Source organism: Gobius niger (assembly GCF_951799975.1).
Source record: "Gobius niger genome assembly, chromosome: 3".
Taxonomy (NCBI): domain Eukaryota; kingdom Metazoa; phylum Chordata; class Actinopteri; order Gobiiformes; family Gobiidae; genus Gobius; species Gobius niger.
The window spans coordinates 29187030-29207260 of NC_136854.1; the positions used below are offsets into that span (position 1 = coordinate 29187030).

The 20231-nt window shown below is 42.3% G+C and overlaps 2 protein-coding genes across 6 annotated transcripts in view; one reads left to right on the forward strand and one right to left on the reverse strand.

Annotated features, from left to right (window-relative positions):
• Window positions 1–15922, forward strand: part of myh11a (myosin, heavy chain 11a, smooth muscle) — a 33444-nt gene extending 17522 nt beyond the window's left edge. For 3 of the 4 annotated variants that reach the window (XM_079553560.1, XM_079553561.1, XM_079553563.1), the window contains 33 exons: window positions 1317–1460; window positions 1661–1756; window positions 1847–1965; window positions 2173–2325; window positions 2578–2751; window positions 3492–3665; window positions 3882–3996; window positions 5027–5220; window positions 5301–5422; window positions 5502–5571; window positions 5657–5817; window positions 6591–6699; window positions 6784–6915; window positions 7100–7306; window positions 7436–7573; window positions 7657–7780; window positions 7911–8082; window positions 8283–8495; window positions 9576–9720; window positions 9968–10174; window positions 10264–10368; window positions 10511–10663; window positions 10883–11131; window positions 11501–11713; window positions 11956–12168; window positions 12595–12756; window positions 12829–12957; window positions 13039–13127; window positions 13205–13328; window positions 13837–14045; window positions 14113–14221; window positions 14311–14483; window positions 15135–15922. In XM_079553560.1, coding sequence (XP_079409686.1) covers window positions 1317–1460; window positions 1661–1756; window positions 1847–1965; window positions 2173–2325; window positions 2578–2751; window positions 3492–3665; window positions 3882–3996; window positions 5027–5220; window positions 5301–5422; window positions 5502–5571; window positions 5657–5817; window positions 6591–6699; window positions 6784–6915; window positions 7100–7306; window positions 7436–7573; window positions 7657–7780; window positions 7911–8082; window positions 8283–8495; window positions 9576–9720; window positions 9968–10174; window positions 10264–10368; window positions 10511–10663; window positions 10883–11131; window positions 11501–11713; window positions 11956–12168; window positions 12595–12756; window positions 12829–12957; window positions 13039–13127; window positions 13205–13328; window positions 13837–14045; window positions 14113–14221; window positions 14311–14483; window positions 15135–15261 — 5024 coding nt within the window. In that variant the 3' untranslated portion in view covers window positions 15262–15922. Of the gene's footprint in view, window positions 1–1316; window positions 1461–1660; window positions 1757–1846; window positions 1966–2172; window positions 2326–2577; window positions 2752–3491; window positions 3666–3881; window positions 3997–5026; window positions 5221–5300; window positions 5423–5501; window positions 5572–5656; window positions 5818–6590; window positions 6700–6783; window positions 6916–7099; window positions 7307–7435; window positions 7574–7656; window positions 7781–7910; window positions 8083–8282; window positions 8496–9575; window positions 9721–9967; window positions 10175–10263; window positions 10369–10510; window positions 10664–10882; window positions 11132–11500; window positions 11714–11955; window positions 12169–12594; window positions 12757–12828; window positions 12958–13038; window positions 13128–13204; window positions 13329–13836; window positions 14046–14112; window positions 14222–14310; window positions 14484–14689; window positions 14722–15134 lie in introns of all 4 variants that reach the window. The other variant, XM_079553562.1, reaches the window with a different exon arrangement.
• Window positions 15923–16780: 858 nt separating this feature from the next.
• Window positions 16781–20159, reverse strand: LOC306961499 (nuclear distribution protein nudE homolog 1-B-like). 2 transcript variants are annotated; one of them, XM_079554266.1, is made up of 9 exons: window positions 20015–20159; window positions 19352–19445; window positions 19103–19256; window positions 18451–18599; window positions 18250–18386; window positions 17986–18159; window positions 17751–17836; window positions 17528–17670; window positions 16781–17445 (listed from the first exon to the last, which is right to left on the reverse strand). In XM_079554266.1, the coding sequence occupies exons 2-9, from the start codon at window positions 19432–19434 to the stop codon at window positions 17352–17354; spliced, it is 1020 nt and encodes a 339-aa protein (XP_079410392.1). In that variant the 5' UTR covers window positions 19435–19445; window positions 20015–20159; the 3' UTR covers window positions 16781–17351. The 2 variants fall into 2 exon arrangements, with proteins under 2 accessions (XP_079410392.1, XP_079410391.1); XM_079554265.1 differs by having other exon boundaries at window positions 20011–20159.
• Window positions 20160–20231: the final 72 nt, after the last annotated feature.

The following is a 20231-nucleotide window of genomic DNA, read 5'->3' on the forward strand; positions in this document are numbered from 1 at the left end:
AGCTCAAACTTTACGCACCAGGCACATTTTTTTCACAAATACAAACATAATTTTATCCTACATAAAGAAAAAAAATATTTAAAGGTGAATCATGAAACTTTTTATGTTAAAAAAAAGAAGAAGTTGATATTCGTGCATATTTGACTGTTCTATGACCCGGTGGTTATGGTTAGCTTGGTGCCTTTGCTTTCCACCAGGTGGCCTCTATGACGCTCCAAGACCCATTTTATTTCAGGTTTCTTAGGTAGGTTTTCTGGATGGGAGGTATACGTAACCATGGAGACAGATCCATCAGCAGTGATAACCTACCAGAAACCCTCAAAAACAATGTGACCTGGAGCTTCCTGGAGCTTCCTGGAGCTTCCTGGAGCTTCCTGGAGCTTCCTGGAGCGTCCTGGAGGCCACTGGGATGGAAAGTTAAGGTGTCATGGTAACCACTCATACAGCCACTGGGTCACGGAAATGTCAAATATGCATTAATATTAACATCTTCTTTCGCATAAAAAGTTGTGTAATGAATCTTTAATACCTTACCCCCCCGCCTTTACATTACATTACATGCCATCAATACCAAACAGGCAAACAGCTAGACACCAGCAATGTTATTTTTGCTGTGTGTTTGGCTTCCTATTGTCAAACTAAAGCAGATAAGCTGGTGATGTCCTGCTCCCAGCAAATTACAAATCATGTCTGAGAAGAGCCGAGCCCGCTCTCAAGAACACTTGTATTTTATTCTCTTCTTAGATTAATTATTTCACACAGTTTGACTTTGAATTTACACACAATGTTCCATGTGTGTAAATTCATGTGGCATTTTTAGATATCCAAAATTGTTGAATTAAATCAGTTATAGTGACTGGTTCCCACAATGTCTTACATCCAACAAAGTCACAAATCAGTCTGTTGACCATAGACCCCTTGTCCGCCCCCTCCTCTCCTTTAAAGGGGCTGGAAGCAAGTTCGCCATTTTATACTCACTACTGCCACCTCAGGCCATATGTGTAACTGCACCTTCTATATTAAGCTCGTGCATGACGGCAATTCGGGCCGAAGTGACACATTTTTGAGTGACCGTACAGGATTTTAGAGGCAGTTGTGGTGAACAGGTCTGAGCTCATTCTACACATTAGGACATGGCTGCAACATGTAGGAGGAGGAAAATACTTAATTTTAACATTTTTAACTCCTTATAGTCCCTTTAAAGAACATCCTGCCCATAAAAGACAATGTTGTGAAGATCAGTGTTGTCTCGTGTTATAGTTTTCTTCAGGATTTTTTTTTTTTGGGGATGTAACGTTGGTGTGTTGTATTTTCAGAGGAGCTTCTTCTTGAGCCGTTCGGTAACTACCGCTTCCTGAGTGCGGGACACGTGCAGATCACGGGACAGCAGGACGACGAGATGTACGAAGAGACGATGGAGGCTATGAACATCATGGGCATCTCAGAAGAGGACAGGCTTGGTAATGGGATCAGCTATTTTTTGTGATCTGTGTGGCTGTAAGTAATAGGGGTTTTCCTGTAGTAGCAGCTCTGTTGGTTCAGACATTTGCCTGCTTACACGATTCCCCCACTGCAATGTCCACAATGTCCGCTCACACTGGTCTATGAATTTGTGAGTGCATTTGTGATTTCTGTGAACTCACCTGTCTTTTGTTTTCAGACATCCTGAAGGTGTGCTCCACTGTTATGCAGCTGGGAAACATTAAATTCAATAAAGAGAGGAACCAGGAGCAGGCTACTATGCCGGACAACACAGGTAGTAACATTATGGAAGACGGTGCTTTATGAAATATTGATGTTAGCTCATAAAGATTTGAAAATCTAATGAGTAATCTGGTGTCTGTAGCGGCCCAGAAGGTGTGTCACCTGCAGGGCATCAATGTGACGGACTTCACTCGAGCCATTCTCACTCCTCGCATCAAAGTGGGACGAGAAGTGGTGCAGAAGGCTCAGACCAAAGAGCAGGTGAAACTTAAATGTTTATCTTATACTTTTTGTTGTGGTAGTTAGGAATGTGAACTCACTTTCTTATACAAAGCAACGTTTGAAGGACAGTGACAATACAATCTCTTAAACTGTTGCTTGTTGTGAGATTATATACAGTATTGATTGTTTTGTGTTATTGTTACTGACTTGAATTTGCTCCTATGGTCTACGATGCCTTCATTCCAGGCTGACTTTGCAATTGAAGCCTTGGCTAAAGCCATCTATGAGCGCCTTTTCCGCTGGCTCCTCGCCAGAGTCAACAAGGCCCTGGACAAAACCAAACGTCAGGGCGCCTCCTTCCTGGGAATCCTGGATATCGCAGGATTTGAGATCTTTGAGGTATAGATACATTAATAATATGCTTGTTTGTTTGTTTTCTTTACTGTGTTAACCGTAGAAGAAAACGCATTGGTGAGATGTGGAAAAAATACAGTTTTATTAAGCAAATAAAGTAGATCGTTTTTGCTTTAGTTCAGCAGTTTGTCTCTCAACCATTAATGCTCCTGTGCACTGAGAACTTTTCCTTTTCCCCAAATCATTCTACCTTATTTACTAATACCGGTGTTGCCATACCATTTCTTTCATCTACAGGACAACTCGTTTGAGCAGCTCTGCATCAACTACACCAATGAGAAGCTGCAGCAGTTATTCAACCACACCATGTTCATCCTGGAGCAGGAGGAGTACCAGAGAGAGGGCATCGAGTGGAACTTCATCGACTTCGGCCTGGACCTCCAGCCCTGCATCGAGCTCATCGAGAGACCGGTAAACTATCAATGGCGTTTTACTTGGAGACAGGTTACTGAGTTTTGGTGTGCAGCAGAAAGACAAATTGTCCTTTCCTGGTGGTAGTGAAGGTGAGGTAAAGGCTCTGGATGGTGGTGACAGTAGAATTACTGCATGGTTTGGGTCAAGTTTGAAGCTGAACTTCTCAATTTTTTACATGTTGTCACTTTTGTCACATGGCGAAGTGAAGCAGGACAGACTACCATAAAAATTAAAAAGATGAAATGTCTTTCACTGTTGCATTGAGCTATGTTTAGATAGGGCTGCTTTAGTTTTGCTGTTGTTTTTTCATTTACAGTATAAGGCTATTAGTAAAGTAGAGCTACTGTATCCATTGAAAAATTAACCCATCGCTCTAAGCTGTTGGGACGCCCTGTCAGACACAGTGTGTGACCACATTGGTGCACTTGGGATCCCATTTGCAGATCTATACCTAGGTTTGGTCTGCACTACCAAGCTGGGCCAAGTAGCCCGGAGTAGCATGCAGAGGAAAACCACTCAGACCTTGGACGAACATGCAAACTCTAATCATCCAATCAAATCATCTCAATGTCGTTAGGGGTGCGGTAACTGAGTATGCCTGGCTAACAGGAACAGACCTCTCATTAGCAGTAGGAACAGGATAGGAAATATACTCCTTGTAGTAAAGCTTACACTACAGTTCTACAATATAAATGCAAATTGCATGTGCTGATTGTCCTTTTGATATTTTTGCGCAGAACAACCCTCCAGGTGTCCTGGCCCTGCTGGACGAAGAGTGCTGGTTCCCCAAAGCTACCGACGTGTCATTTGTGGAAAAGCTTGTAAAAACACAAGAAAATCATGTGAAGTTTTCCAAACCCAAACAGCTCAAAGACAAGACGGAGTTCTCCCTCTTTCATTACGCCGGGAGAGTAAGTATCGGGCAGAGATGTTGTACTTCACACCTCGACTAAAGACTAACGACTTGGACTAGACTCAGATTTGTGAGTGTAAGGGCAGTGACTCAACTTGAGGTTTGTGAGGCACAGACTTGGACTTGAACACTGAAGACTTGGATTCAGGCTTCAGTTTCAATACAGTCCAATATTGCCATTCATATAATCCTAATATATGATTATTGACTTTAGGTGGACTACAATGCTACGGCCTGGCTGACTAAAAACATGGACCCCTTGAATGACAATGTGACTGCGCTGCTCAGCAATTCTTCAAGCCAGTTTGTGCAAGAACTATGGAAAGACAGTAAGACTTTAAACTTTATATTTATTTTAAGTGCACATCATATTATAAGGAAGTGACAGCCAGGGCTGGACGGGCAGAAAAAATCGGCCCGGGACTTTTGGGTCAAGACTTGCCCGCTAAAAAAAAAAAAACAGTCATATTCAATACAATAGTCGAGGTGATGAGCAAAACAATAAGCCCTTGACTTTAACTAAAACAGTACAAGCTACGAATCGAGGACAATAGTTGCATGTTGTTTCTGCAGAATTCAAGCTAACACATCATAGCACTCGACACTTTAATCTTTCATTTACAACTTGATGGAACTTTTGTAAAATTACTTAACAATCTTAAAATGTGTGTTCCGTTAATGAAGTTCCTCTCGCAACTGCAACACAAATAAACTTCTCAAAACCAACCAAATGATCCCACTGTAGATTGAAGATGAAATGGTAAAACTCACCACGGAGTTAGAGAGGTGTGTAGTGAAAATAGAAGTCCCAAAAAGGCTAAACATTGTAAATCCTTTCAATGGAAACTAGAAGATTTCCAAACTGCGTGCACTAAGTCAGTGAACTATAACTCAAGAAAGCATGCCACCAAAAGGGTTTAAAAGGCGTCACATCCCTTTATTGGAGGAATTGTGTAATTGCATCTATGTAATGATAGAGATTCTAATGGCTTTTCCCGCTAATTGTGGGCCAGTGTAAGGTATTACGGGCCTTGTCTCGATCTGACTGGCCTAACCGGCCGAAAAGTACGTCGGCCCACCGGGAAAACTCCCGATTCTCCCGATGGCCAGTCCAGCCCTGGTGACAGCCATATGTTCATGTATGTGTGTGGTTTAAAAATAAGATGAAAGACAGGCCAGAATTACATGGGAGGATTTGCCTTTTAACTAAATGCAGATGTTTTGATCTGGTTTATGGCTGACGGTGTTACATCATTTTCATTCTAAATTCTTAGCCCTCTTGCCAAAAGAGTTACGACTGTATGTAGGATTCTTCCCTCCATCTGAAACTGTGGCATCAAGTTGTGTCGTGAATTGCAGCTGACAGAGTGGTCGGTCTGGACACGATCGCCAAGATGACTGACAGCTCGATGCCCAGTGCCTCCAAGACGAAGAAGGGCATGTTTCGAACCGTGGGGCAGCTCTACAAGGAGTCTCTGGCAAAACTCATGACCACCCTGCACAACACACAGCCCAACTTTGTCCGGTGCATCATCCCCAACCACGAGAAGAGGGTACAGTCAGACGAGCCCATGAAAATAAACGAAAAACTACTTTGTAAATGTGTTGTCTTGATGGTGATCTTGTTGTTTAGGCGGGGAAGTTGGATGCTCACTTGGTCCTGGAGCAGCTGAGGTGTAACGGCGTGTTGGAAGGGATCAGGATTTGTCGACAAGGATTCCCGAATCGAATCGTGTTCCAGGAATTCCGCCAGCGGTGAGTCGGACATTTTAAAATGATGTACAATACATTTTTTGTATCTGCGTTTGTCCCTTACTACTTGCCCAACTTTTAGATACGAGATTCTCGCTGCAAGTGCTATTCCTAAGGGCTTCATGGATGGAAAACAAGCTTGCTGCATCATGGTAAACTATGACAAATATCAACCTTTACAAAAACTTGATGTACTTGCTTACGTTATCCTATTTTTTCGATACTGTTTATGTTTAGATTAAGCACCTGGACTTGGACCCAAACCTGTACCGGATTGGACAGAGTAAGATCTTCTTCAGGACCGGAGTCTTGGCGCAGCTTGAGGAGGAGAGAGACTTGAAGATCACTGTCATCATTATCGCTTTCCAAGCCCAGGCCAGAGGCTTCCTGGCCAGAAAGTACGACACACATACTGTATTATATTTCGATGATTGTAACCAGAATTTAAATTATATTAACTAAGGTACACCACTATATTTAAGGTTATCTTTGGGAGGGACAATTCAAAGACGAGGATGTGTGTTTTGAACACATTTCTGCCGCACTCTTTTTAAAGCAGCACTGTGAGAGTAAATACTACGCTGACAGAAAAGACTTGGCTGTAAACACTGCTAAAGTGGCGCTAATCCACAGTTAGCTTTGCCTGTTAGCTTCTTCTTTGTGATTCTATTATTGTGTATTGCGCCTCCGACCCGTAGGCAGGGAAGTTGCAAGGGTGGTTTTCTGGCCAGAGACACCAGGGGGAAATAAAATACCCCCAATCATCCCATTAACACTTGTATTACCCCCAGAGGGACTACGAAAAGGATTTATTAAGGTAAACAAGTTGCTTAGTTCTTCTTTAATACTAGCGCTAGACTGGGACCCATCGATATATATTCTCTCTCTCGGGACATCGACAGTGTTTCACTGATAGTGGGATAAATGGTTTGTAAGAACTTAGTAAGATACGTAAGGCTACGTGCGTTGTTAATGCAAGAGGAGAGCGAAGAGGAAGCAGCCCCAAACCCTTTTTTTCCTAAGCAACCCCCTCAGGCTACTGGCGAAAGCTCTGGCGCACTGTTGTTTGTCGTGCTGTTGTTGTGCCAGGTGGAAGATCGGGCTCATTAAGTTTTTATTTTATTTGGAAGGATAATATTTACATTCAATTATTTGCGTGTGTTTCCGAAAGGGCTTTTGCCAAGAGACAGCAGCAGCTCACCGCCATGAAAGTGATTCAGAGAAACTGTGCCGCCTACCTCAAACTCAGGAACTGGCAGTGGTGGAGACTCTTCACAAAGGTCTTCTCTAAATGCAATTATTTTTGATGTACTGATTTATTGGCATTTTAAGTTTACCCTGTTTGTTCTCCTTTTGGCACACAGGTTAAGCCTTTGCTGCAGGTGACCCGTCAGGAGGAGGAGATGGGCCTAAAGGAGGAGGAGCTGCAGAAAGCCAAAGAAGTTGCAACAAAGTTTGAATCAGAGCTCAAGGAGATAGCGCTCAAACACACGTCGGTGAGGAACAGCTAACAAGATTCACGAGTCGTTTACATTGTGTTAGAGAGAGACTAAAAATAACCTGTGAACACACACGATTAATTAAATCATCGAAATAATTGTACTTTGCCTAATTGATTTCCAAACATTTCTGCAGTATTACACAACCCAACTTGCTTACTCGCTCAAATTGCTTATTTAGGTTTTAGAGGAGAGAAACGCGCTGCAGGAGCAGCTTCAGGCCGAGACAGAGCTGTACGCTGAGGCCGAGGAGATGAGGGTCCGTTTGGGCGCAAAGAAACAGGAGCTGGAGGAGATCCTGCACGAGATGGAGGCACGGCTCGACGAAGAGGAGGAGCGAGCCCAAACACTGCTCGTGGATAAGAAGAAGATGCAACAACAGATGCAGGTCCATAGGTTACATTCTGTTCTCACATTAGAGTACTGACCAATATAAAGAGTTATTACATTTTTACCAGTTTTGTGGCATCTCTGATCCCCTGACAGTTTAATTAATCATTGTATATTTTATTCTTAGGAATTAGAGGAGCATTTAGAAGAAGAAGAAGACGCACGGCAAAAGCTGCAATTGGAAAAGGTGACATGTGAGGGCAAGATTAAAAAGCTGGAAGACGATGTTTTAGTCATGGAGGATCACAACAACAAGCTGCTCAAGGTAAGTGCCAGTGAGGACTTACTATTCTATATAACCAACAAGAATCATGAACATTGGTCTCACTTGTACTCATGTCTTTTTAGGAGAGAAAGTTGATGGAGGAAAGGATTGCCGACTTTAGCACAAATCTGGCTGAAGAGGAAGAAAAATCAAAAAACCTCACAAAACTCAAAAACAAACACGAGTCCATGATCTCTGAACTGGAAGGTCAATCATTTTTACTGTATATGCAAACATGCAGTCATGATCTCAGAAAAAGTCTATGTTGCTCATTTATAATATAGATTCAGAGATCCATGTGCTATTTCATGATAGTTCAAACAGACTTTGCTTTCAGTTCGTTTGAAGAAGGAGGAGAAGGGTCGTCAGGAGCTGGACAAAGCAAAGAGGAAGTTGGAGGCAGAGTCGAACGACATGCAGGAGCAGATCGCAGAGCTTCAGGCTCAGATCGCTGACCTCAAAGCACAACTCGCCAAAAAGGAGGAGGAGCTACAAAACGCTCTGGCAAGGTTAATAGATACCCATATTTGTTGCTCATGCCACTCACTTATGTCTCTGTAAATGCTCATCTGGAGAGGCATCTGGCGTGTCAATTTATGCCAATGGCTTTTTTGAGTTTTTTCTAGAAGGAGAAGGAGGGCATAATTGAGGCGTCACACCCACGATTTGGTATATGACTCTGAGAAAAACTGTCCCCATCTGTTGTCAGGCTGGAGGATGAGACTGCTCAGAAAAACAACGCGCTGAAGAAGATCCGGGAGCTGGAGGGACACATCTCAGACCTTCAGGAGGACCTGGACTCGGAGCGAGCTGCGAGAAACAAGGCCGAAAAGATCAAGAGAGACCTGGGGGAGGAGCTAGAGGCACTGAAGTCTGAGCTGGAGGACACACTGGACACCACCGCCACGCAGCAAGAACTCCGGTCAGTGTAACTAATCTGTAAAAACATGCATCACTAGATCAGTATTTAAATGACTTTTATAGAATACTTGACCACAGTAAAAGCCTGTTATTAGCATGGAAAGAGCACAGTAACTAAGGATAATGAGTTATAATGCACTCTCCAGCCCTGTCTCAATATTATTGCCAAGGAAATACAAACCATCCAAACCATTCCTGTTCATTTAGTCATTTAGTCAAGGTTATGGTCATGACTTATCATATAATAAATTAGGATAACAGGTGTGTCTCCTGTTTACATTAGCAATGTTGATAACTACCACGGTATTGCATTTCACATATATTACTGTTCTTTAAGGAAAAGTGCAATTTTTCTGAACTTTAAGCCGGGGAAGGCAAGTTTACATTTTTTATGTTTATTTGATTTGACCTTTATATATCCAGGATCACACTCATTGAGATAAAAAATCTCTTTTTCAAGAGTGCTTTTAAAGGAACTAACAGTATTTTTCACACATTTTAAATACTTAAACAGGCATTTGATCTCTGATTTGTGTAAAGTTATCTCTCAAAATCATCATGAGAGCCAGAGGTCCTTTGCTGAAGGGCCGGATTTGTCCCCCAGGCCTGACTTTGCCTAACCACTGCATTAAGCCATAAACCATAAGAAATGCTTACAATAATGGTAACTCACAACATTAAGAGGAATACACATTTTAAATGAAAACACAAAAGTTTTATTTGTTGAACTAATGGTTGACATTATAATAATGTTAAACTCATCAAACAACAAAGTTAGCTCCATTGTTTTACATGAAACATGAAAGGTACCTGCTGTCCAGAGACAAAAATAAATACTGTTAAATCCTTGGTTCAAACAGTGTTTAGAGAAAAATATAATATGTAAAAATACGGACACAATATTGACAAGTGGGGGGCCAGAGCTGAGTATCCTTGAGGAGGTGGAGTGGACCTTGTGGTTGCAGGTAGAGCCAGAGGGGCTTTGTGGGTGAGACAGGCGGAGTAAATGTCCTAAATCTCTTCTGCTGATCTCAGTTGTTGCCATTGCTACAAACCTTATGTTCTGTATTTCCCTGTTCAGAGCAAAGCGTGAGCAGGAGGTGACTCTTCTGAAGAGAGCCATCGACGACGAGAACCGCACCCACGAGGCTCAGGTCCAGGAGATGAGACAGAAACACACTCAGGCCGTGGAGGAGCTGACGGACCAGCTGGAGCAGTCCAAACGAGTAAGACCGATGAGCGAAACATAAAAGGGTTCTGAATATGTGTACAATATACACAGCAATACACATAATCAAACATTGTGCCACGGAAGTTCTCTGCAAGTCCTGGAAATGATCTAAATTAATCATTAAGAAAGTGAGCAAAATGGAGCTATAAACAGAATTATTAGTAGCCTTTGTTTGAGCTTGTTACAGAACTGTTTATATCTAGCCGTGTACCAAGCCAATGACACGTCTTTCCTTCGTTTAGGTCAAGTCAAACCTGGAGAAGGCCAAGCAGGCTCTGGAAAAGGAGACGTCGGAGCTGACCATGGAGGTGCGCTCGCTGTCCCAGGCCAAACAGGACGGGGAGCACAAGAGGAAGAAGCTCGAGAGTCAAGTGGTTGACCTGCAGTCACGCTTTACCGACAGCGAGAAACAGAAAGCTGAGCTGGGGGACAGATGCGCCAAGACCATTGTAAACAAACACATTTTTTTAAGTTGTATTCGAAATGTAATAAGGCAGTAGTTTTGAGCGGTGTTGTCTTGTTTTTGTTCGTCATTTAGGTTGAACTGGAGAGTGTGACTAATCTACTGAATGAAGCGGAAGGCAAGAACATAAAGCTAAGCAAAGATGTCACCAGTCTCTCCTCTCAACTTCAAGACACACAGGTAATTCATTACTAATTCAGTGATTAAACAGCTGTTTTCTTTAGGGGATCCTCTGTCCTTTGCACCGCTTTTAATGTTTTTCTTTCTCTGTATCATGATACACTGTGACGCTTGTGTTGATTTGCTGTTGTTGCGGCTGTAGGAGCTTCTCGCTGAAGAGACGCGACAGAAGCTGCAGTTCTCCACAAAGTTACGGCAAGCCGAGGACGACAAGAACAGCCTACAAGAGCAGCTTGAGGAGGAGATGGAGGCAAAGAGGAATGTGGAGAGACATGTGTCCACACTCAACATTCAGGTGTTTTATCAACTATTGAAGCAACGCCTTTTGTGACATTTGTTGATCTTTCTGTTCATCACCCTGTAGTGTTAAAGATAGGGGATTCTCAGACTATTATTTAGCTTTCAACAAGGACCCAATTTGGCAAGCTTGAATCCAGAACGAGATCTGAATCAAGCCTAACCCAGTATTATGTCAGGTCTGAACTTGGGACTAAAAAAAAATGTATTTATTCAGTTGTCAGATGCCAAGAAGAAGCTCGATGAAATGTGCGGTAACGTTGAGCTCCTGGAGGAAGGAAAGAAACGCCTGCAGAGAGACCTGGAGGCCGTGAACACTCAGTTTGAAGAGAAGGCCTCGGCGTACGACAAACTGGAGAAGACCAAAAACCGCCTGCAGCAGGAGCTGGAGGACACTCTCATGGACCTGGACAACCAGAGACAAATCGTGTCCAACCTCGAGAAGAAGCAGAAGAAATTTGATCAGGTTAGAAGAGTTCATGTGGGATTAGTTTATTAGTTTGGCGGAACCACTAATTCTGTATAGTTGAGGGACTATTATTAAAGGGCTTATATCATGCAAAAAACAAAACATCTTTTAATCATGTTGTAATACTGTATCTTTAACAAAATCATACCTTAGTGTTGTGCTTCAGTAATGCATGTTTTGATGCCACAGGGAAAAGCAATTTTCAGGGGTTGAGTTTACTGTTTGTGCTAGTCATTTTTGAAAGTTCTTGTAACTACAGATAATCAAGCGGTCAAATATCCGCATTATAACAACAAAAGCTACTACACAGTCAATGCTTAGTTTTGGCTGGGAGCTATAAAACTCTAATGATTTTTAATTTTGCAGATGCTCGCAGAGGAGAAGAGCATCTCCAGTAAATATGCCGACGAGAGAGACCGAGCAGAGGCAGAGGCTCGAGAGAAAGAGACCAAGGCCTTATCTTTGGCTCGGGCTCTGGACGAGGCCCAGGACGGTCGTGAGGAGTTGGAGCGGGTCAATAAGGCTTTGAGAGCAGAGATGGAGGACCTGATCAGCTCCAAGGATGATGTGGGCAAAAACGTAAGGGATTCATGATTTTAATTTAAAGCAGCGCTAATTTAAAGCACTGCAGCATCACTTTTGTCACTTCGGTGCTTCATCCCATCCCAAGAGTTTAAGTGCAAACCTCACTATTTGTTCCTATTGGCTAAAGAAAAACAACATCTTACTTTTACCAACAGTCATGCATTCTTTTGTCCATTACACATTCGTAAAAAGCTCACTTTTAGATTTGTTTTGCAAGCTCTACTCTTCTGCATCAGGTGCATGAGCTGGAGAAGTCCAAGCGCGGGCTGGAGGCGCAGGTGGAGGAGATGAAAACGCAGTTGGAGGAGCTGGAGGATGAGCTCCAGGCAGCGGAAGACGCTAAGCTGCGTCTGGAGGTCAATATGCAGGCGCTCAAGGCCCAGTTCGAGAGGGACCTCCAGGGGCGTGACGAGATGGGAGAGGAGAAGAAGAGGCAGCTGGTCAAACAGGTAACTCATATGCAAGCACTACAAACATGAAAAGACATGCAGTTCAATAGGACGCAATATTAAAAATTGAATTTATTCTCAGTCCATTTCAGTCAACCACATGATCTTATACCTGGGTGTTAACAGGTGATTCAGAGGCACTGGTTGAAATGGCCAAACGTAGAGGACAGCTTTCCCTTCTGATATAATATAGGCTAATCATAATGTATATAGTTAAAGCACAGTGACTGAACCCTGGGGGGTCTTTCAAACAAGAAATGGCAGGTTTGAATCTAGTGAAACTGGTTCTTGTGCTTGTTCTCCTCATACGCAGCTTATGGCAACCCAGGTTCAGCTGTAGTTGTAGCGCCTTTTATAAGAGTTTAAATGTGTTTTAGTTTGGCAAATATTTCAATAAACAATGATGTACTTCGGTGATGACTTAAGGTGCGAGAGCTGGAGACAGAGCTGGAGGATGAGCGTAAACAGAGAGCGAGTGCAGCAGCGGCCAAAAAGAAACTTGAGACCGACGTAAAGGATCTGGAGGGGCAGATCGAGACGGCCAACAAGGGACGAGAGGAGGCCATCAAACAGCTCCGCAAGCTCCAGGTGAGATGATTAAAATGTGACGATATTGTGGAAAAGAAACATTTTAGTTACATGATACTGTGTGGACTTTAGGCTCAGATGAAGGATTATCAGCGAGAGCTGGATGATGCTCGTGCCGCTCGAGAGGAGGTGCTGATCACGGCTAAAGAGAGTGAGAAAAAGGCCAAGAGTCTGGAGGCTGAGCTTATGCAGCTGCAGGAGGTGAGAAACTTGGCTTATAATAAACCATTCACTGGGAAACATGTAATACATCTCCTTTCTTCAATGTTGATTATGAATTAGGAACTGGCTGCAGCAGATAGAGCTCGTAAACAGGCAGAGGCAGAAAGAGACGAGCTGTCTGATGAGTTAGCAAGCAACTCCTCTGGAAAGTGAGTTGAACTGCACCAAAGTACTTTATCCTTGAAAATAATTGACTTATTCTAATTGTTTGTTTTTTCCTGACCAGGTCAGCGTTGGCAGATGAGAAGCGACGTCTCGAGGCTAAGATCTCTCAGCTGGAGGAGGAATTAGAGGAGGAGCAGGGCAACATGGAAATGCTCAATGACAGGCTGCGCAAGAGCACACAACAGGTAACTTAATGATTGCCATTAAACGTAATTTGGGCTCCTGCAAAATTACTGTGTTGTTTCATTCGTTAATCAACGCGCTGTTACGGAGGCAGGCAAAGCTTGATAGCGCTCTCTCACACTCTCCGCCTACTTTGCCACACATAACACCAAAGTGGAGCAGCCGCCTGGTGTATGTGCAGGAGAAACCTCCCGGCTTCTCCCCATCACCCCCGAGGCACTAATGCTTCTTACTCAACTGCTTGTAAACAGGACCAGATTAAGAGGGTGACAGAACATGGGCCCAGAAGGTAGACAAATCAACCGGCTTATGTAAAGGGGGAAAAATAGTTTAGTCCTAAATTAAGGTTGTTATGTTCCACTTGTGCCCTGCTCTAGTGTGTGCTACTGTTTTTGTGTACAGTAGGGCCCCTTAGTGCAATTTTGCTTAAGGCCCCTGAAAGTTTTTTTATCGGCTTGAATTACACTGAATTCCCCAATGTGAATTGTTTGCCAAAAACTCTGCTCCCAGGTGGATCAGCTGACCAATGAGCTGCAGGCCGAGCGCAGCACGTCTCAGAAGAACGACAGTGCGCGGCAGCTCCTGGACCGACAGAACAAGGAGCTAAAGGCCAAACTGCAGGAGATGGAGAACCAGGTCAAGTCCAAGTTCAAGTCCTCCATTACAACCCTTGAGGCCAAAGTAGCTCAGCTGGAGGAACAGCTGGAGCAGGAGAGCAGGTCAGTCTGAAGACATTTTACTATTTTTTATCAATGCCATATTGACCCTTGTGCTTTTTGTCATCAGGGATAAACAGGCCAATGCAAAGACCATACGTCAGAAGGACAAGAAAATGAAGGACCTGATGATGCAGGTGGAAGATGAGAGGAAACAGGCGGAGCAATACAAAGACCAGGTATTAACTTGATTATGGTTTTATGTTACTCTACACTCAGGTGGACCCCACAATGCAATAGACAGTTATTCATGTATCCCGTTTTCCAGGCTGAGAAATCCAACACTCGCATGAAGCAGCTGAAGCGTCAGTTGGAGGAGTCGGAGGAGGAGTCTCAGCGCGCTACAGCCGCTCGCAGGAAACTACAGCGGGAGCTTGACGAGGCGACTGAGTCCAACGACGCCATGAGCCGAGAGGTCAACACGCTCAAGAACAAACTCAGGTGAAGAGTCACGATACAATTACAGATCACAAGTAATCTAAATAATAAAAGGAAGCAGAAACATTCTGAATCTGCGCTCACACTAATATGTACGCCCAGTTAATGAACAAGACAAACACGCACTGAGATTTTGGTAATAAAACTAAATGTTATTCACCAAAATGTCTACATTTGTATAGCAAAACATTTGTCCATCTCTATTGCAGAGGCAACCCTGAACCCAAGGAGTAACGATCAGGTATCACTGTGCCTCAGCCCAGAGCTGTCCCTGATAAAAACCTCACCTCTGTTTCCCGTTTCTTCACAGTCTACCTGAGACAAAAATGGCTCATCTACTCAGTAAAGTCTAATTCACAGCAGGGGCCATCTTTTTCTCAGCGCTTGGTTTAACTGCCCTAAACCAAACTCATTGTCCTGAACCAGGACTCAAATGAGTTACAAAGACAACCAGTGTGCTTAATTCATAACCAAAGCACTATTCTGTACTTCATAAATGTTTCTTTCATTACAAACCACGAGTGGACTTCAGAAAATATTTAAAGGTCTTTGTAACCTGCCATTTCCCCTCACACTCACTGTATTGTTTTTCTCTTTTTTTGTCTGTGTTTTTTGTTTGTTTGTGTGCGTTTTTGTATCTCTTGTTTGTTTTAGACGTGGAAATGAGCCCTCCTTTGGCAGCACTCCTCGCCGGATTGGAGGCGGTCGCAGGGTTATTGAGGATGCCTCAGAGGAAGAGCTAGACATGCAAAGTGACTTCAATGGAAAGTCCACAGAGTAACGGACTTGATACCGATCACAGAAGAATCAAAGCCTGAAACACCATCCTGTCCTACTTTTCTGAATTTTTATAAAGTGTATGGAGCACCTTTCCTGGGCACAAACTAAATACTTGATATTAACGTTTTTTAGAAGATCCTGCAGACCTGTGATTAACACAGTTTACTACACTGAATGAAAAATACTTTCTAATGTAAGTTTTACAGGTGCCTCTAATTATCACGCTACTGTTTATACAGCCTGAGACCTGCACAGCACCTCACCTTTTCCTTTGAACAGACACATTATGTAAATCTTATGTGACTTTGGTCGTCCTGTTGCCTGTGACTGCTGTTACTGCTTCCGAGCCGCTCTGAAGTGGGAAGACCCTTCAGTGAGCGCTCTCTGGAGCCAAGGACATATTTAGTTGCCCTTAAGTCACTTTTAAGTCATATTTGCACCTTTTATGATAGCAAAGTATTTTAAGCCAGCAAGGTTTGGAGATTACCTGATAGTCTTGGCGGATCACTTAACACTTATTCACTATTTGTATTTATTCCTTTTTGCCCTACTTTGCTGTACAGGGTCTACCAGCCCCATTATGAACCTAAACCAGATGCATTTTATATAGTTTTGTATAATCAAATAATGTTTACAGTACACTTTAATAATTGTTGAAGCACTTGCACAAAAAAATAAAACATATATCATTTTGAAAGTTAATGTTTGGTTTTATTTCACTAATTCACCCATTTCTATCTAAACCAAATGGTTAAACATGGGCTGAGGCACATTGTCTGATATGGAGCAGTAGCAAAGGTGTTTTAAATCGCACCCAGTACACAGTGGTTGGAGTTACAATTACAGTAAGCTCATTTTCATTCAAGGAAATGGCAACACCTGACCTACAATGCCATAGATAAACAGCAAACTACTTCAAGAAATATATTTGTAGCATTTCCTTTTGGATGGCAGTAATAATGCAACTTGTCTTCAAAACATTTCTACATTTCCCAAAACTAAAGTCACATTAGGTCTTTGTGTATATTTTCATTTTCCTCCTTGAAACAAAAAGGCTGTGCTTGTGATTTTAAATCAATTATTGCTTGGTCCTAAACCCATCAGTACAAAATGAAACAAGCGGGTGAAGAATAGTCACTACACATTCAGTGTGGTACATGTGCTGATCTAAACTCTTTAACAGAAAACAAGTCTAGAAACAAATGTTAAAGACATCAACACAACTATTAAATTCAGATATCATTTGAAGGGAAACGTTAGGCAGAAGCATTATCAGGACAGTAAAAGAAAAACTCAACATAAACATAATGGAATGACAATTATGCAACAATTAATGTACTGTAGTTTAGGGTTGGAAAATGGAAAGGAGTCTAGTTCCTATTGAGCAAAATTTATAATTAATATACAAATATATCAAACAATTTTAAACCTGAGGCAGAAAGTTAATTTTGAGTAAATGGGGAAAAAAATAAAATCCAACCAACCTTTCTTTAACACAAAGTAAAGATTTTGTGGCCTGAAAGGCCACTATTACTCTGTCACAGGCCAAACATTTAACGTTTTGTTTTGGCAGTTCAGTGTTGGATAAAAACTTTGGTTTAAAAATACCACCGTAGAAAATAAAATACAATTCAGAACCCTGCTTCTTCCAACAAGCCTCAAGTAGAGAATATGTCGTCTCTACATTGCTCCACACAACACAGCAACAAAGCAAACAAGCTGCAGTTCTGTTTCTTGCATGATGTGATACAGTATGAGCCAGAGGCAGCAGTAGTCCATGCTCTGATTATGTAGAGTTCAAAGCAACAATCAGTGGGACTGGGACACAGTGTCGAGAGTAAATCACTGCATATTTCTGTAGAACAGGTCGGAACATTAGGAGAGTTAGTTTATTGCAAAGGTGTCTGTGTGCTCTCATCAGCACCCGCTCCAGAACAAACGGATAGAAGGTGCATCAGAGTTTCAAAGGGGTGCAAACAGAGATTCTTCCCGTTAAAATGCATTATGATGCTACTAAAACTGAGGGCACACACATTTTTAAATGAGGTTGCAATGCACCCTTTTGCACCCCTGTAGATCCGGGCGTGGCTCTCATAACAATATCTTCACCCCTCCCTGTGGGGACTGGGAGCCCTGGGAGAGCCCTCGAGGGGGAGCTGGTCCAAACTCTAGCTGCTTCACCACGCTGTGTGGTAAAGAACAAAATAGCCATAACCTTATCAAAAAAACATTACAAACAAATTAACTTGAAACCCAGCACAATGTACCTGTCATACTGTGGAGGTGGGCTGATGACCGGGACTTCAGAGCCTAAACCCACAGGACAGGCAGGCGCAGCGAGGAGAGCAGGTCGACTGATGGACGTATCGTACACAAAGTCTCGACATGACGCCAGCTTGGACTCAAGATTCTGATCAGACAACAAAAAAAATGCAGCTTCAGCCTGTATTCCGTGCCTGGCAAATTAATTATGGCACATTACTTTCTTACCCCAACTTTTCTTAGTAGCTCTCCAACAATATTTAGTGCAGATATCCGAGCAGATGTTGTTAATGGTGTGCCTGGTAGTCCATCACCTTGATAAGTGGAAATGCAGTAATTTTACATGACTACAGCATAGAATATATGGGAGAATAAACTGCAGATATTGTTGTGTATTAAAAAAATATATACAATTTAATAAGGAATCCACATTATGATGATCACAGTAGCAAATTTTATTCACCTCTACGGATGCTGGAGGCAAGGGGCGTGTCAAACGAGCTAATCGGTTTAGCTGGTGTTGCGGGGAGGGATGGATTATGAGCAGAGGGGCACGGCAAATCTCGATCCATGTCTTTGCCTAAGCTGCTGGATGGTCGTCTTTCCTTTTGTCGTACATCTAATTCTTGGCGGAGATCTATGACAAGACAAGTCATGTCATGTCATCAAACACTCACACACTGCAGCATAGATCGTATATTGTAATAACAAGTAAAAAAAAATGTACCTCTGGCTTCATCCTTGAGCCTCTGAACAGACTCCAGGAGGTTCTCCTTCTCATCAAGCTCACTTTCAAGGAAAGCATTTCGCTCTATTACTTGGTTCATCCTCTGCTCAAAGTCCTCCAGTGACATAATAGTTGCCCTGTGACACAAAAAGTTAAAAAAAAATGTATATTCTGCAACTTGTGATTTTCTTCATAACCAACCTTTTGGTCCTTTCTAGATCATCGTTTGACTGCTCCAGCTCTCGGATATATTTCTGCAGGTGATCTCTCATAGTTGCAGTTTCTAGCAGATCTTCCTCCAGTGTTGAAATATGTCTCGAAGATTCAGAGTGCTGAGTTTCAAATTTTTCCTATTAAGAACACATAAAAGATACTTTAAATTCACCATTACTGTAGTGTATTTTATTCTTAAGCTATTATGAACAAACATGAACTTGTTTGAATGAACAGCCTTTAAGCAATGTTGAATTTTGCTCAAATTCTTTATTCATTCCTTTTCCTGAGGATATCTAAAAATAAATCCATGCAACATTGCAGTTCACACTGTTCCTAGTTGCAGTATTATGTGGTGGGACGGGACTATCAATAGAGCCTTTTATTAAGATGCCAGATAAAAACGAAAAAAACAAAACAAACATACAACTCCTGGGGCACTTAGCACATGGCTCAAAACTTAACTTAACTTTGTTTATTTGAAGAGGACAGTGCACATTAATGAACAATCAGTACAGTAACTTTAAATGTGCCAGATTTAGCCATAGGCAACTTTCCATCCGTAGTCCTCCTACATTTCAGACAACAAATGTTTAAAAGAAACTAGGATGGAAATCTTGTTTAGTTTTAGTTGTAATACCTTGACATTCTCCAGCTCCATGCGCAGTCTGTTGTTGTCGTGAAGAAGGTCCCTGTTTCGGCCCTCGCATTGCTTCAGTTCCGACTCGAGCTCAGCTTCATAATCTCTGCTCATCTGCTGAAACTCCTGCAGTTCCTCCTGCACCTCGTCAGCCCTAGATAATACATTTACAGGTAAAAATGGCACCAAGCCAGTCACGCGCGTTTTATGTAGCGCTGTCCGTTATCATTACACAGATCTATCCTGTACCTTTGTTTGTGTTTCTCTGCCTGCTCCTTCCAGAAGCACAGCTCCTCTTGTAACGATGCAAACTTGTGGGTTGGCTCAACCATGTCGATTCAGACTGAAGATATTGGAACATAGCACATCGTAGATTTTATTGCAGTATCAGTGTTTTAAAAAATACAGGAGTTATGCAGATTCTATGCAAGATTCTGACTTCAATTTCAATTAAAATTTAACCTGAAATAAATGAACAAATCAAATAATAACATAAGGTGCACTCTCAAATTGAGGGATAAATCAAAGAATAACAAAAGATTAACACTGCAGAGATAGCCACTCGAGTTCTATTGCAAAATCTTAGAGGAACGCTGGCTACCCCCAACCGGCCGCTAGGTTATTAACTAGATATTGTATAAACCATACTAATGGGTTGGACACCTGCTTAATATAGCTACATTTCTTTTCGGTCTTATTAATCATTAATCAAGCCAAAACTCTGTGTAGAGCATAACTAACCCCCCGTAAAAATCCAAATGACAGCATTGTTGTTGTTTGTTATAGCAGCAGTTGCACACCAACTTTAGCTAAGCTTAGCTAGCTAGCACTTTAGCAAGTTATCTACTGTGCTTGGGAAACCGTGCGTGCTAATGGAAAACAAGTATAAAGAGACAAATGTGAATAACCTACCTGCATTAAAAAAATAACACAAGTATTAAAACCAGAAATAAAATGATCCTCGACTCTCCCGGTGTTACTTTAGTGGCAGTAAGAGAGTTCCTCAAATACAAACGAGCCGTGGGGGAGAGCTCTCATTGGTTGAGCGGAATGACGTTTATCTCGGATTATCCAATCACGGCCCAATAGCAGCAGTGGGATGAGAAATTACAATATTTTATCACAGATA